This window comes from Periplaneta americana, chromosome 1, assembly GCF_040183065.1.
Source record: "Periplaneta americana isolate PAMFEO1 chromosome 1, P.americana_PAMFEO1_priV1, whole genome shotgun sequence".
Classification (NCBI taxonomy): Eukaryota; Metazoa; Arthropoda; class Insecta; order Blattodea; family Blattidae; genus Periplaneta; species Periplaneta americana.
The window spans coordinates 176,377,807-176,393,250 of NC_091117.1; the positions used below are offsets into that span (position 1 = coordinate 176,377,807).

The following is a 15,444-nucleotide window of genomic DNA, read 5'->3' on the forward strand; positions in this document are numbered from 1 at the left end:
AAAAGTTCTGGAACATTCATAATTTCGAGCCAATGGAGTGCCGGAGTGAAATGTGGTTGGTACGCCTGTTTGTTGACTTTGATTTGAAACTGCTTCAAGATGCATTCATTTAATCCTCTTAGTCATTGTTGGATGTTGTTTTGAGTAGAACAGTGCATTGTGTTTTTTGCGAATTTAGAGATGACCGAGTTACAGGAGCAACACATCTGCATTAAATTTTGCGCCACACTCGATAAAACCTTTACCAAGACCACCAAATGCTCCAGCAAGCCTATGGTGATGAGTGTTATGCCGTACTTAGTGCCATGAATGATGTAGCAGTTTAAAAGTGGTTGGATGTCAATTGATGATGAGCCTTGTTCAGGACAACCTTCAATGTCTACCGACAACACTAAAGTCATGCAAGTCAACGAAACTGTGCATGCCAGAAGATTGGAATGGATCATGTTGCAGCCAAGTTCATCCCACGCCTCATTACTCAAGAGCAGAAAGAACATCGCGTCTTAATCTGTGAAGAGCTTTTAAATCGCTCCAATGAGGACGAAATGTTTCTTAAGAAAACTGTAACTGATAAAGAGACATGGGTCTACAGTTACGATGTTGAGACCAAGGTTCAGTCATCCCAGTGGGTTGGGAAAGGTTCTCCAAGACCAAAAAAAGCTCGTTAGATCTAATGTCTAAGTCATGCTGACAGTTTTCTTTGACAATGAAGGAGTAATCCATCATGAATTTTTGCTACAGGGACAAACTGTTAATCAACGGTACTATCGGGAAGTTCTACGATGTCTCAGAGAAAATATGAGAAGGAAACAGTATGAAATTTGGAGAGACAACTCGTGGTTCTTGCATCATGACAACGTGCCAGCACAAGCATCGCTGTTGGTTCGCGACTTTTGCGCCAAAAAGGAAATGACTGTGTTGCCTAATCCTCCATACTCACCTGACCTGTCCTAGTGGACATTTTTTTTTTTTATTTCCCAGGTTGAAAACCGCGTTGAAAGGGCGATGATTTGAAGTGATAGATGAGATAAAAATGAATTTGCAGATGGTGCTACACATCATAGAGAAAAAAAGATTCCAGGACTGCTTCCAGAAGTAGAAACGGCATTGGGAACGATGTATCAACTGGGGAGGAGAGTACTTTGAGGGAGACCATGCACAATAAATTACAGGTAAGCCTAGAGATAGATTTTTAATAAAATTCCGGAACTTTTTGAACAGGCCTCGTATATTCAGCACTATCAAGAGGAGAGAAAAAGAACTGTGCCCTACCTTCTGGGTGTGGACCATTCTCTTCAGGACTTCTACAGCCTTCTCCCTTGCAGAGTCAAGTCCTTCCATATCTTCCTCATTCTGAAATCATCCGAACGCATAAACCCATATCAATTATGAACTGTAACACCAGGTCTCATTTTTGAAACGTAAGGAGAAGAGACAATAAGCTCTTCTTCAATGACAGAATTTCAAAGAGAACCACTAGGAAACAATGGTCTCTTACACCAGTTTATAGTAAATTACAGTTCCCACCATACTTAGATGATGGATGGCACACAGGAAAAGGATAGTGGTACAAAATGCTTTATTATAATTTTATTGATAAACACATAAAACCAGCTTTTTGGTCTGTTTCTGAGGAACCTAATGAATGTTCCATTCACTTTCCATGGTGGAATTTAATAATGTTGAGTATTTTATTTTTATTTTTCATTTGGTAAGGTCATAAGACACAGCATGAAGATCATCCCTGGTATAATGTAATACATTTTCCAACCTAGGTCAACTGATTGAACTAAAGTTCATTGTGTATTCAAGTTGCAAGCAGGCAGCTCTACTCATGTCTTAACCAGTCTCCTCCACAATTTTGCCAGCCAGAAGTCAAGGAAATGCTATGAAATGGTAAAGATATATTAATGGAATGATACAGGTGCAGAAACATGAGCACATGAAAGAACCTCCTAACTGCGGGACCTTGTCACCACACAAATGCCATTATGGATATTTCAATGAAAAATCCTATGCCAGATCACATGCATTAAGGCTGATGGTTTTAGTTCATGTTGCAACAGGGTCATGTTGAGTGTTACAACAGTGCTAACATAATGAAATTAATACAGCCCATAAACTCCTATAACACAAAATGTTTACTCCCTAAAGCAGCAGTCATCAGCACAGTGCACCCTCAGGTTAGCATCTCTTATCTGCGGTTAAGAGTGCATCAGTGGCTGTTGGCAGGTGTGCTTTCTCCCCCTCGCTTCTGCATTCTGCATGACGGTGCATATTCTGATACACTCCTTACCCGTTACCCATTTCAACGAGTGCTGACGACCACTGCCCTAAAGCAACACTCACAGCACCCTGGTAACATATCTCTCTCCCTCTTCCTCCCCCCCTTTTTCTCTCCTCCCTCTGTGTTTTTTATTTTATTCACTGCATGTTCCATTACTTCCATAATAATACTACATGCTGATTTCATCAGTTGTGTTGGTTCCCCTCTACGAGACTTCAATGCACTTCCATATGTGTAGTGATTGTGAATAGGAAGACTGACAACAGATGAAACTGCTTGCAGTAAGCATGTAAAGGAAACAAATTACGAAGTAATTGAGGGCTTCTGAAATAGCTGAGTTCCAGTAAAAAAAATGTTTCAACTATAGTACTGCTTATATTTATCTTTTTACTTATGTCCCAAATAGATACTTTATTATTTGCTGATGATATTATGTTTATGGCAACTTCAGAAGATAATTTACAACGTTTGGTTTACAAAAATTTCAACTGACAAATCTAAAGTGATGGCTTTTTTAGGAAAGGAACCAGTCCATAGCAAAATATGCATCAATAATAAGATCATAGAACAAGTCAAAAATTTTAGTTATCTCAGTCACCAAATTTAATATGAAGAAGAAAAGGATTTGAATGAGAAAATTATTAAATTCAACAGAGTAATGGGGATAATTAATCAGATATTCAAACCAACCTTAGTACAAAAACACATGCGCACCAGAATTTATAAAACATTGGCCAGATCTATACTTTGTTTTGGTAGTGAAGCTTGGACGATTCGTAATATTGATTCACAAAGATTAACGGCATCAGAAATGAGATTTATGCATCGTACAGCAGGATACACGAGAATGGATCACTTTAAAAATGTTGACATTATGAAAGAACTGCAGATTGAACCGATTATGGAATACCTAAAGAAATACAGACAAAACTGGAGATCACATGTCATCAGAATGCCTTGTTCTAGAATTCCACACCAAATTTTAAATTACCATCCTGTGGGCAACAGAGCCTTGGGCAGACCGTTCAAGCATTGGCAAGAGACCGTAACGGGCCACTAGGCCAATACATGCAAGGATGATGATGATGATGATGATGATGACTTATGAACAACTCCTTAAACTAATGGCGAAAAAAAGTTACCAAACAAATAATTCAAGAAGTTCAGCAGTACTATTGATTAATTGTAGACTCCAGTCCTGATACAATATCATAGATCTAGAAATAATTATTTTTATCGTATATGTACAACAAAATGAGCACTCTATGGAGAGACTTTTGTTTCTCTTCTCCTGCAACATCACAAATCAGAAGAAGTTTTCAAAGATGTTTTAGATGTGCTAAAGTCTTATGATCTTGACACGACAAACTGTAGGGGACAGTCATACTAATGTGACAATGCTTCAAACATGGTCAGAACTTACACTGGACTTCAAGCCAGTTTAATTCAACATCTCAATACAAACTGCTCTGCACATCCTCTGAATTTAATGGGATAGTATGAAGCAAGTTGCTGTGAAGAAAGTAGTCACTTTTTCAAGCTTCCTCAAAACGTTTGTGAGTGTTTTCTAGTTCTACTCACTGATACAATGAACTACAAAAGCTTTAACAAAGCCAGAAAATCAAACTCTAAAAAATTTATCGTTATCACACTTATCACAGACTTGCTAAGTCCATAATGATGCATGTACAAGTCTCAATAGAGATTGGAAATAAGTTATGGCACTACTCAAGTCTATTGAGAAAAATGAGTCAGAGAGAAACCTTGTGAATCAAGTAAAGCTTCAGACTACCTCCACCAAGTGCAGCAACTCAAAACTGCTATTTTATCTAGCTGTGGGGTAATCTCTTGGAAAGATTCAATGCTACTATCAAAACACTCAAAGCATTTGATGTTAAATTTTCTGTCGTTACTCACTGGTCAACTGTATAGATCACTGATTCAGTACATAATAAATGCTAGGAATAATTATGAAAAATCTGCTATAGAAAAGTTGTCCATCTCCGAATACGAGGACACAATAAAAAACAAACGAAAAGAAAACTTCAAGCAGGTGAAACAAGGCATAGCAAAGTAGAATTTAGTAATCATGATGACTTGCATGTCACACAAATGCCTCAACTCGACTGTCGTGCTCATGACAGAATCAATCAACTAAAAATAGCAGTTGACTATAATCCTGTGATAGATTCTTTCTTGCAAGATCAGTCACAGAGAAAGCATATTTAAGCTGTTGTATCAGTTTCTGTCAGATGCATTTCCAATTCACTGTGGGCTAAAGCAAGGAGATGCACTATCACCTTTACTTTTTAACTTTGCTCTAGAGTATGCCATTAGGAAAGTCCAGGATATCAGAGAGAGTTTGGAATTGAACGGGTTACATCAGCTGCTTGTCTATGCGGATGACATGAATATGTTAGGTGAAAATCCGCAAACGATTAGGGAAAACACGGGAATTTTACTTGACACAAGTAAAGAGATAAGTTTGGAAGTAAATCCCAAAAAGACAAAGTATATGAATATGTCTTGTGACGAGAATATTGTACGAAATGGAAATATAAAAATTGGAAATTTATCTTTTCAAGAGGTGGAAAAATTCGAATAACTGGGAGCAACAGTAACTAATATAAATGATACTCGGGAGGAAATTAAACACAGAATAAATATGGGAAATGCCTGTTATTATTCGGTTGACAAGTTTTTATTATGCAGTCTGCTGTCAAAAAATCTTAAAGTTAGAATTTATAAAACAGTTATATCACCGGTTGTTCTTTATGGTTGTGAAACTTGGACTCTCACTTTGAGAGAGGAACATAGGTTAAGGGTGTTTGAGAATAAGGTGCTTAGGAAAATATTTGGGGCTAAGAGGGATGAAATTACAGGAGAATGGAGAAAGTTACACAACACAGAACTGTACGCATTGTATTTTTCACCTGACATAATTAGGAACATTAAATTCAGACGTTTGAGGTGGGCAGGGCATGTAGCACGTAGTATGGGCGAATCCAGAAATGCATATAGAGTATTAGTTGGAAGGCCGGAGGGAAAAAGACCTTTGGGAAGGCCGAGACGTAGGTGGGAGGATAATATTAAAATGGATTTGAGGGAGGTGGGATACGATGATAGAGACTGGATTCATCTTGCTCAGGGTAGGGATCAATGGCAGGCTTATGTGAGGGTGGCAATGAACTTCCGGGTTCCTTAAAAGGAAGTAAGTAAGTGAGCCATTATTTAACCATTCAACTGTAAATGAGAGGACTATATACATGTAAATTGTAAAATGTCATAGTGTTAAAAATATTAAAGTAGGTAATATATCTTAAATACGCCATATAGCTATTTCAGAGTGGTGAAATCTGTCATCAATACTGACGGAGCACACCATTCCAAAACGGGCATAATACCAGCATATGAAAATATAGTTTCATTGTGTCAAAATACATTACCTTAATAGGTTGATAGTATATTTTGTTGTTATAGGTCCATCCTTAAGCTTCGTAAAGTCTACATAAGAAAAAAATATATTTACAACCTGAATTGGAAAGGACTGAGCTATTTACACGCTTAAGTAATGATACTTACTCTAAACTCAGAAGTGAATGAATTTGCAACTACTTAATTTCAGTGATCACAATGTTTCAGCAATGGCAGGTATTTGAGAAACCAAACTCCTTCGACAACAAACCACTTTGTCACATATTGATACCCTAATTTTTTCTGTCAACAACCATGTCTCTTGTTATTGGGATTGAACATCAGTGCCAAGTGGCAATGTAGTGGAGAATTTTATAACTTTTATCTGTAGTAGGAAAGTAGGTATGGAATGGAATGGAATGGAATTTACAGAAGGGGGCACTATGGCCCAGCACTACGACCTATTACAATCTATTGCACTAACCCTCAAACTAGGTGCATTCGCAAATTCACACTGGCTGACTAAACTAAGGTTCGCTGTGTACCCAGGTTTTGAACAGGCAACCCCCTTGTCCCTAGGGTAGCACCCTCCATGCATCAACAGCCGGCAATCAGGGAATGCTAAGGAATGATGACAGAATGGAAAAATGGTGATGGAATTATGTAGATGCCTAACACGGAGAAAAATGGGAGAACTCCGAGAAAAATCCCAACTGTAACCTTGTCCGCCACAAGTGTCACTATGGATTTTTTCAATGAAAAAACCCAGACCTCACCGGGACTCAAACCTGGGACCACCTGCGTGACAGGCTGGAGGTCTAACCACTCAGCCACTGCAGGAGTAGAAAAGTAGGTAAGTGCCGTCACCAAGTATTGCAATTCTAATGTTCCGACCTTACAACCATCTCTTATACTGAGACCAAACATCAATGCCAGCTACTTAGTATGTAATGGAGAATTTTTTAACTTCTATCTAAAACAGAAAAGTAGGTGAATTGCTGCAGCTTTAAGCATACTAGCGAGCTATGGTATGAGAAATGAAAAAAAAAATAAATAAAATATTTATATACATGTGTCCACAAACAAGTAACGTATAAAAGTGTTAATGTCAAATCTTTAGCTATTATAACGGTAAACAAAATAAAAATAAGTTATTTGAGAGGGGATGAGTGCTACCTTCTGCTTCTTCGTCATGGCTGAATGTCCTTGGTGCTGACAGATCATACAGTGCGAGCACACCATCACTTCACACTCTTTGCAGAAGAACTCTAGTTTCTGTGTTTGGTGCTCAGCACAGTATATGATCGTCGGTGAGGACAGCAGGGATGAACTTTCTATTGGCGACTTTTGGTGCTTGGAAAGGGCCTTGCCAGCTTTATGGACCTGGAAACAAGGTTACGATTTTAAACAATGGGATGGAAGACATAAATTCCCTCCAGGATATGCAGAATCTATGTCTCTTTATTCTATTAAATGATTCTGAGTACAAACCACTATCTTATTCCTTTCTGGACGCAAACTTGCGACGAATATCTACTCTCAATAGAGAAGATACTTATATAGGCCTGCGCACACCGAGACAGATACAAATGCGAACACGAACCTTTAGGCTCACACCAACACAAAAACTCACACAACCAAAACACCAACACAAAAACTCACACAACCAAAACAACAATACAAAAACTCACACAACCAAACAGTTTTCTGAGGGCAGCATTGCGACGAACGTGGATCCTTCTCAATTTGAAGAAGAATGACTTCCTGTAGGAAGAGTCTTGGATGATGATGAAGATACAGAGAGGTAAATATGCTTTGCAATGGGAAGCCTATGCACATAAAACTCTCAAAAAGAAGTGGCTCAACTTACTTTATTTATTTACTCATACATACATACTCAATTGTGCTTTTGTATTGTATGATTGTAAGTTTACATGTATTGATGTTGGGGGATATGGAAGAAATAATGATGGTGCTATTTTTGAAACTTTATCAATAGGGAAAAGAATTAACAGTACCACCTCCATGTTCCAGAAGGTAGAACTTTGCCAGAATAAAATGAGCATACACCATGTATCATGATTGGGGACGCAGATTTTCGTACCTGATGCAGCCATTCCCATACAGGTAATCTAGAAACGAAATTAAAGAAAAATACGACAAAAAGGTTATGTCGAGCTAGACGCAAAGGCGAGAGTGCATTCGGAATTTTGGTGCAAAAATGGAAACTTTTCAGGCCTTTAGCAGTGAGGGTTAAAGCTGCAAATCTCATTGTAAAAGCTGCTTGTATTTCTTCATTCATTCATTTATTCAGTTTTCTGGCCAAGGGAGGTCTTTTACTGTAAACCTAGCATTCTCTTATTATTTTCTGCCTTTCTTAAAGGCTCTGCATACAATCCATATATCTTAGATGTCGTCTATAATCTGATATCATCTTCTGCTCTGAACTTTTCTCCCGTTCACCATTCTTATTGTCTGTCTGTCCATTTCACATCCTCCATTCTTCTCCATATTCACATTTCAAATGTTTCTAATTGTTTCCCTTCACTTCGGCGTAATTTCCATGTTTCTGTCTCTTACAATACTGCACTCTATACAAAGCACTTCACTAGTCTCTTTCTTAGTTCTTATTCCAGAGGTCTGAAGAAGATGCCTCTTTTTCAATTAAAAGTTTCCTTCGCCACTGATATCCTCCTTTTGACTTCCTGGCAGTAGCTCATCTTACTGTTTATATTATGCTCCAAGTATTTGAAGCTTTCACTTGCTTCACTGCCTCATTTCGAATTTGTACGTTTATCTTCTTTATTTTTCTTTCAATAACCATGGTCTTCGTCTTACTTGCATTTATCTTCATCCCATACTCCTCACAGCTGTTTGTTAGCTCCAGCAGCATATCCCTTAATATTATCTCCACTTTTGTTAACAATTCCATATCACCAAAGCTTATGCTCTTTACAAATGTAATCTTCATCTTACGATGTTTGGGTGACGTATATACGTCCGTTGATGTGATGAATTAAATACTATTACAGTCACAATCATGCCATGGTATGAAAGAAAAATTTCACAACCTCGAGCGGGAATCGAACCTGCGACTTCCTGGTCTCCTTTGGCGTGAGACGAACTCGATAGCTCAGTGGTAGAGCGCCTGACCGGAGACCAGGAAGTCGCAGGTTCGATTCCCGCTCGAGGTTGTGAAATTTTTCTTTCATACCATGGCATGATTGTGACTATAATAGTATTTAATTCATACTTATGCTCTTTATTCCTCTTCTTAATAATGATAGAATTTCCTTCTTTTCTTCACCTAAGCATTTCACTAATTCAATGGGCATTCCATCAACTCCTGTGCTTTCCCATTTTTCATTTCCTTAAGCACTAGTTCCTTTCCTTAGAATAGAAAATCTTTCTTCCTTTCCTTAGAACAGAAAATTTTTCTTCCTTTTCTTAGAATAGAAAATCCTTTTTCTTCATCTGATATGGCTGCTTCGTCTTCCATCTGGGTAATTCCTTGTCTCATATAGTTCTTCTACATTTCGTCTGTCTGTTCATTATTTCTTGTTTGTTATTTCATTACAGATTTCGTTTTCTATCAACCACATGAATTTCCTGTTCTTATTTATGAAGTCCAAACATTTTACTTTGCAGTACATTAAACTATATCTTCCTTTTTCTTTACATTTCTCTTAACTATCTATAATCAAAGGATAGTGAAGAAAACTTTGGATATCTTCTTGAACCAGCTAATTTCAAGATAGAATCTTTCAAAATCGGAATTTGCATCTCATGAGATCAGCTAATGTTGCCTTTGAGATACGTGAAAGATTTGTTATGTTTTTCAATTCAGTTTAAGACCATTCTTAAATAAAGAGTTGAATTTAATCGCATGTGTTCAGGCTAATTTCCTTCTTTCCAACTATGTAACAACTATAATAACAAATAAATATCAATTCTGAAAGCTAATTATATCTTACTGTGCAGAGCCTATTTCGTTCCATATCTTGATTGTTAATTTGATATTTTTGTAGTCATCATGTGACAAAGTTTAAAGAACTTCCTTCCTTCTATTAGTCTCTCTGTAGTTTTTTAACCATACTAGCACTAAAAAGTGAAACAAGTGAATCACAGTGTAACACCAATCTGTCTGGCTGGCTGTCTGCATTAACTACTCACATACTGGTTTGCATCACTGCATAATCATCCAAATGTTGAATAGTTCGCATTTACTTTCACATTCGCATTTGTCTGTGCAGGCCTTATACAAACAATTCTCATATGCTAATATTAACACCTCAATAGAGGGTCAATATTCTTTTGAACCAATACCTGATACTCCCATATGGCTAGTCTTCCTGATCGTGTGGTCAGCATGATACAAAGCCACCATGAAGATGTCACATGAAAAGTACAAGACCCAGTCACAGGAAATGGAGACAAATCTCCATCCACGCTGGGAATCGAACCACAGACTTCAGTGAAAAGCACATGCTATCCACCTAGCCTTGGCAGCGGACTCAAGAAACCCCAGCTGAGGAATACTATTGGGTTAAGGTTGAAGAATGAGACTGCCTAAGATATTAAAAATTCGAATTTAGGTAAGTAGTAACGGTAAAATTTTATTTAAAAACTATTCTTCATCCAATGACCTTCCAGCTGAAAACATCTAGTTCATTTGGAAGTTAAATGCAAGATGAGTTTCCAAGTTTACTTCGGCAAAATCTAAGAGTAAACTTGAGGCACACATTGCAAGAGACCGTGCAATGTTTAATATTTTTACTTTAATAAAATAACATACAGGACTTTCATTCCAAAACTTCCTAGTCTAAATAACTAATTATTTAAATTGAATTCAATAAAAAAAAAAAAAAAAAAAAAAAAAAAAAAAAAAAAAAAAAAAAACACGTCAATTTAGATATGGACAGGTAACTCTGAAACCAGACTTAATAGCATTTTACATTCCCCCCCCCCTCCTACCCTCCAGCCACTTGCACTTTGAAATTTTAAAAGGCACCCCATATTTTTATACATAAGAATAAAAGAGCATTCAATTGTTTATACGCTTCATTCATTTGTTTTCGCATCTTTTGTTTCCTATCGTCACCTGGCAACCTGTATTTTTGTTAATATCAGTTGACTGTAGAATGAAAACACAGCTTATTTTGTGTAATTTCCTAAATTTAATCAATAAGGATGATTTATGTTCTCTCTTTAAAGGTACTCTCTTTAAAGGTATACACCATTTTAAAATAATTTAATACACAAACACAACTATTATATGAAATTCTCCATAAGTTTTTGTAACTTTATTCTCTTTAGCTCTAATCAACAATAACAATAATCCAGGTGGCCGGCGACAATAGAAAACAAAAGATGCAAAAACAAATGAATGAGGTGTATAAACAATTGAATAGGTACTCTTTCATATTTAGGTATAAAAATATAGGGGTGCCATTTGAAATTTCAAAGTAGAAATGGCTGGGGGATGAAGGTGAAATCTAAAATGCAATTAAGCCTGGTTTCAGACTTCCCCTCAATATTTAAATTGACGTGTTTTTTGTTCAAATTGAATTCAGTTTAAATAATTAGTTATTTAGACTGGGAAGTTTTGAAATGAAAGCCCTGTATATACATGTCTGAAATCTGCAAGCACAAGTAATGATATGCAATGGGTTCATGTAAGGTGTTTGATGGCAATATACTACCAGACATGAAAACATTTATCACGATCACTTACCTTTAATTAATGTCACACTAATTTGTTAATACTTATTCACTAAAATTATGATTGTAACACACTTTATAACACTAAAAATACATTTAACTTTAATAACAGAATGCTGAACTAATAACTTTTATCTAAGCAACCAAGCAGTGAAGTAGGAATAATATTATGTACATAGAACAGTATGTAGGTGCTCACCTTGCATACACACTATTATACAGGTGACATCTAGCAGTAGCTATGCTTGCAGATTCCAGGCAGGAAGTGTATTTAGGTATTTGTGTATGATAATTTTTATAATTGAGAACTCTACAAAATCTGCCAAGTCCACTTCCATTCATAACTGATTTTTAATTGGATTTATACTGTTAGAAGGGGCTCTACATTGGGCTACAAAGTCTATTTAAGGGAAACAAATGAGTTAGTAGCAAATAGTTTGTAGCCTGATGTAGGGCCCTCCCAAAAGTATGAATCCATTTCAAACTTGAGTTATAATTCAAAGCAGACTTAATGAGTTTTGTTTCAGAGCACTCACGGAGAGAACACAAGTTCAATGCGCAGTGTTAAAAATGTACAAAGATGACTGTGCCTATATCCCCGAAGGGCAATTATAAAAGAGTGCAGTTGTCTAATTTCTCTTCAAGGAAAGACCATTTACATAAATTGAGGGAAGGAAAACAGAGGACAGACATTGTAAAGTTTTCTTTTCTCAACTGTATTATCAGGGCCTGGAATGCTCTATCTACAAACTTACTAAAGGCTTAAACAATAACCACAAATGTTTTTAAAAATAGGCTTAAGGACTTTACTAATACATGGTAGTATAAATTGCTCGCTATTTGTTAGATTTATAGTGAAAGTGGGTTATAGTAAGTGTGCAATGTGTAGTAGTGTAAGTGCAGTGAGTTATAGTGTATGTATGTGTGTGCAGTGTTTTGTAGTGGAAGTACAATGAGCTACAGAGCCAGCTCAGTAAGTTTTAGTGATCGAACAATGAATGCAGTTAATGTGTAGTAATTAGAAATGTACAGAGAGTATTGAAAATGTTAGTAGTGAAGAGTGTGCATAGTAGTATAACATTTCTTTTGACAGTACAGCGAAACCTGTTCAGGATGAAAGTGACATGGTCCTAATTTTGTTTTCCTTTGTGGACAAGTTTCCGTATTATTCAGGTGTGAAGTTAAAATGCAACATTTTATCATTCGTGTAAATGAAAAACAAAATGGCATGCCGCAAATGCAACAAGTACAAAAACATTCTGTTTAACAGTACTCACATTAAATCAGCTTTCTGTTACTTATTCCATTGGTGAACCATCTTGATGAAAATCTCATTTTCTGTATAAATGTTATCCCGACTCATTAAACACTATTAAAGTTTACTAACAACACTAAATTTAATACCTAACACTGTATTCTACATCACTGCACATTATTTAATTGGACTAGAGGCCATCCATTAGAAGTATTGAATTCTGGCTTTTTTTTTTTTTACCTTGTATGAAGGAGGGACCTGAAGGCTTACACTGCTGCCTGAGGCTTATTGTGCTTACTACTCCTATTCTGTGAATGACTGAGTAGCCAAACGGCCGCACTCTTGTACAAGTACAGCACATCGCACTGTGAACTTAACCTGGCTATTGTATGGATATGTGAATTAATGATGGCGAAATGAGTTCGAGGTTCAAACACCAGAGTTACCCAGCAATTCTGCTTCAATTGGTTGAGGAAAAATCACAGAGAAAACCTCAACCAGGTAACTTGTCCCAACCAGGAATTGAACCCAGCCAGCTGATTTCACGACCAGGTGCGCTAACCGTTATTCCACAGTGATGAGCTGAATTCTGACTTATCTAATTTATATGCCTGTTCAAGGCTTTGCTTTGCAGAACAGTACTTCTTTCCCTTCAATTCGATTCATTTCGTGTCTGCTGATGGTGGTTCATTGAAATGTTCTTCAGCTGTACATGTTAACAGATTCATTATTTGCGTTACCTTAAGTTGAGCGTGATTTGTATGGATTTCTTCTTTCAAAATCGTGACTTCGTCTTCAATGTCGCAATTTCTTATATATATATATATATATATATATATATATATATATATATATATGTGATATGCAGGGTGATTCAGACCACCCGTAACAGTAATTTATTTCGGAAACTAGTGCATGAAAATTTTCGAGACAAAAATATTTATAACTAAACCACATGTGAACTTTCACTTGAACTTGATTTCATCGATCAGCCCTAACAGGAAGTAGGGTCAGTGGCGCATCACTTTAAAATTTCAAATGGGAGTCGGGGTCAAATAAGGTACCATTTGATAGTAGAGATCTTCAAAACAAACAACTTTCATACGAAACGTTTTTATTAATTCCTACTCTTTCAATGAGAAAACGTACGAAAATGCAATGGGTAATTTGGACCACCCGTAAGTCATTTATTTCGGAAACTAGTGCATGAAAATTTTCGAGACAAAAATATTTATAACTAAACCACATGTGAACTTTCACTTGAGCTTGATTTCATCGATCAGCCCTAACAGGAAGTAGGGTCAGTGGCGTATCACTTTAAAATTTCAAATGGGAGTCGGGGTCAAATAAGGTACCATTTGATAGAACTCTTCAAAACAAACAACTTTAATAGGAAACGTTTTTTATTAATTCCTACTCTTTCAATTAGAAAACGTACGAAAATGCAATGGGTAATTTGGACCACCCGTAAGTCATTTGTTTCGGAATTAGTGAATGAAAATTTTCGTGACAAAAATATTTATAACTAAACCACATGTGAACTTTCACTTGAGCTTGATTTCATCAATCAGCTTAACAGGAAGTAAGGTCAATGGCGTATCACTTTAAAATTTCAAATGGGAGTCGGGTCAAATAGGGTACCATTTGATAGAGCTCTTCAAAACAAACAACTTTCATAGGAAACGTTTTTATCAATTCCTACTCTTTCAATGAGAAAACGTACAAAAAGATAATGTCATCAATATTCAGAAATGTTACAAGACGAAATGTAAACAAGACAATTAATGTTGACATGTTACTGAAAGGCTTCACAATTCCATTAATTTTTTTATAAATTTTCAAACTATCTGCCGTTCAGAGCAGCATACACCTGTACTCTTCTTCTAACACTGTCAGTGACTCCTAATACTTCGGTGTGGTCAAGTTACTGGCAGAGTAGGAATTAATAAAAACGTTTTGTATGAAAGTTGTTTGTTTTGAAAAGCTCTATCAAATGGTACCCTATTTGACCTGACTCTCATTTGAAATTTTAAAGTGATACGCCACTGACCCTACTTCCTGTTAGAGCTGATTGATGAAATCAAGTTCTAGTGAAAGTTCACATGTGGTTTAGTTATAAATATTTTTGTCTCGAAAATTTTCATGCACTAGTTTCCGAAATAAATGACTTACGGGTGATCCGAATCACCCATTGCCTTTTCGTACGTTTTCTAATTGAAAGAGTAGGAATTAATAAAAACGATTCCTATGAAAGTTGTTTGTTTTGAAGAGCTCTATCAAATGGTATCCTATTTGACCCCGACTCCCATTTGAAATTTTAAAGTAATAAGCCACTGACCCTACTTCCTGTTAGGGCTGATCGATGAAATCAAGCTCAAGTGAAAGTTCACATGTGGTTTAGTTATAAATATTTTTGGCTTGGAAATTTTCATGCATTAGTTTCCGAAATAAATTACTGTTACGGGTGGTCTGAATCACCCTGTATATATTTTACATCAAAATTTCTATCATTATCTCTTCTTCCTCCTCCTCCTGTTCTTTCCCCCCTCTTTCTCCCTCTTTCCTGAGGTGCGTTTGTGTTGTGTAGTGTGGAGTCAAATAGTGTGTGTATTCTGAAATTCAGTTGTGTGTTGAGGATTTGTTGTGGGTGTGTTTTTGTGTATCTGTATATTTCGTATTATGACCAGCCTCATGGTCTAGTGGTCAGAGCTTCTGGCTATAGTTCATGAGGTCCCGGGTTCGATTCCTGGTTAGAGCACAGGAATTT

The 15,444-nt window shown here is 36.6% G+C and overlaps 1 protein-coding gene across 4 annotated transcripts in view; it reads right to left on the bottom strand.

The window, feature by feature from the left end:
- qin overlaps window positions 1–15,444 on the bottom strand; it is a 256,680-nt gene that overhangs the window by 221,432 nt on the left and 19,804 nt on the right. For 3 of the 4 annotated variants that reach the window (XM_069832744.1, XM_069832725.1, XM_069832718.1), the window contains 2 exons: window positions 6,878–7,084; window positions 1,273–1,353 (listed from right to left, as the gene is read on the bottom strand). In XM_069832744.1, coding sequence (XP_069688845.1) covers window positions 1,273–1,353; window positions 6,878–7,084 — 288 coding nt within the window. The remainder of the gene's footprint in view (window positions 1–1,272; window positions 1,354–6,877; window positions 7,085–15,444) is intronic. The other variant, XM_069832733.1, reaches the window with a different exon arrangement.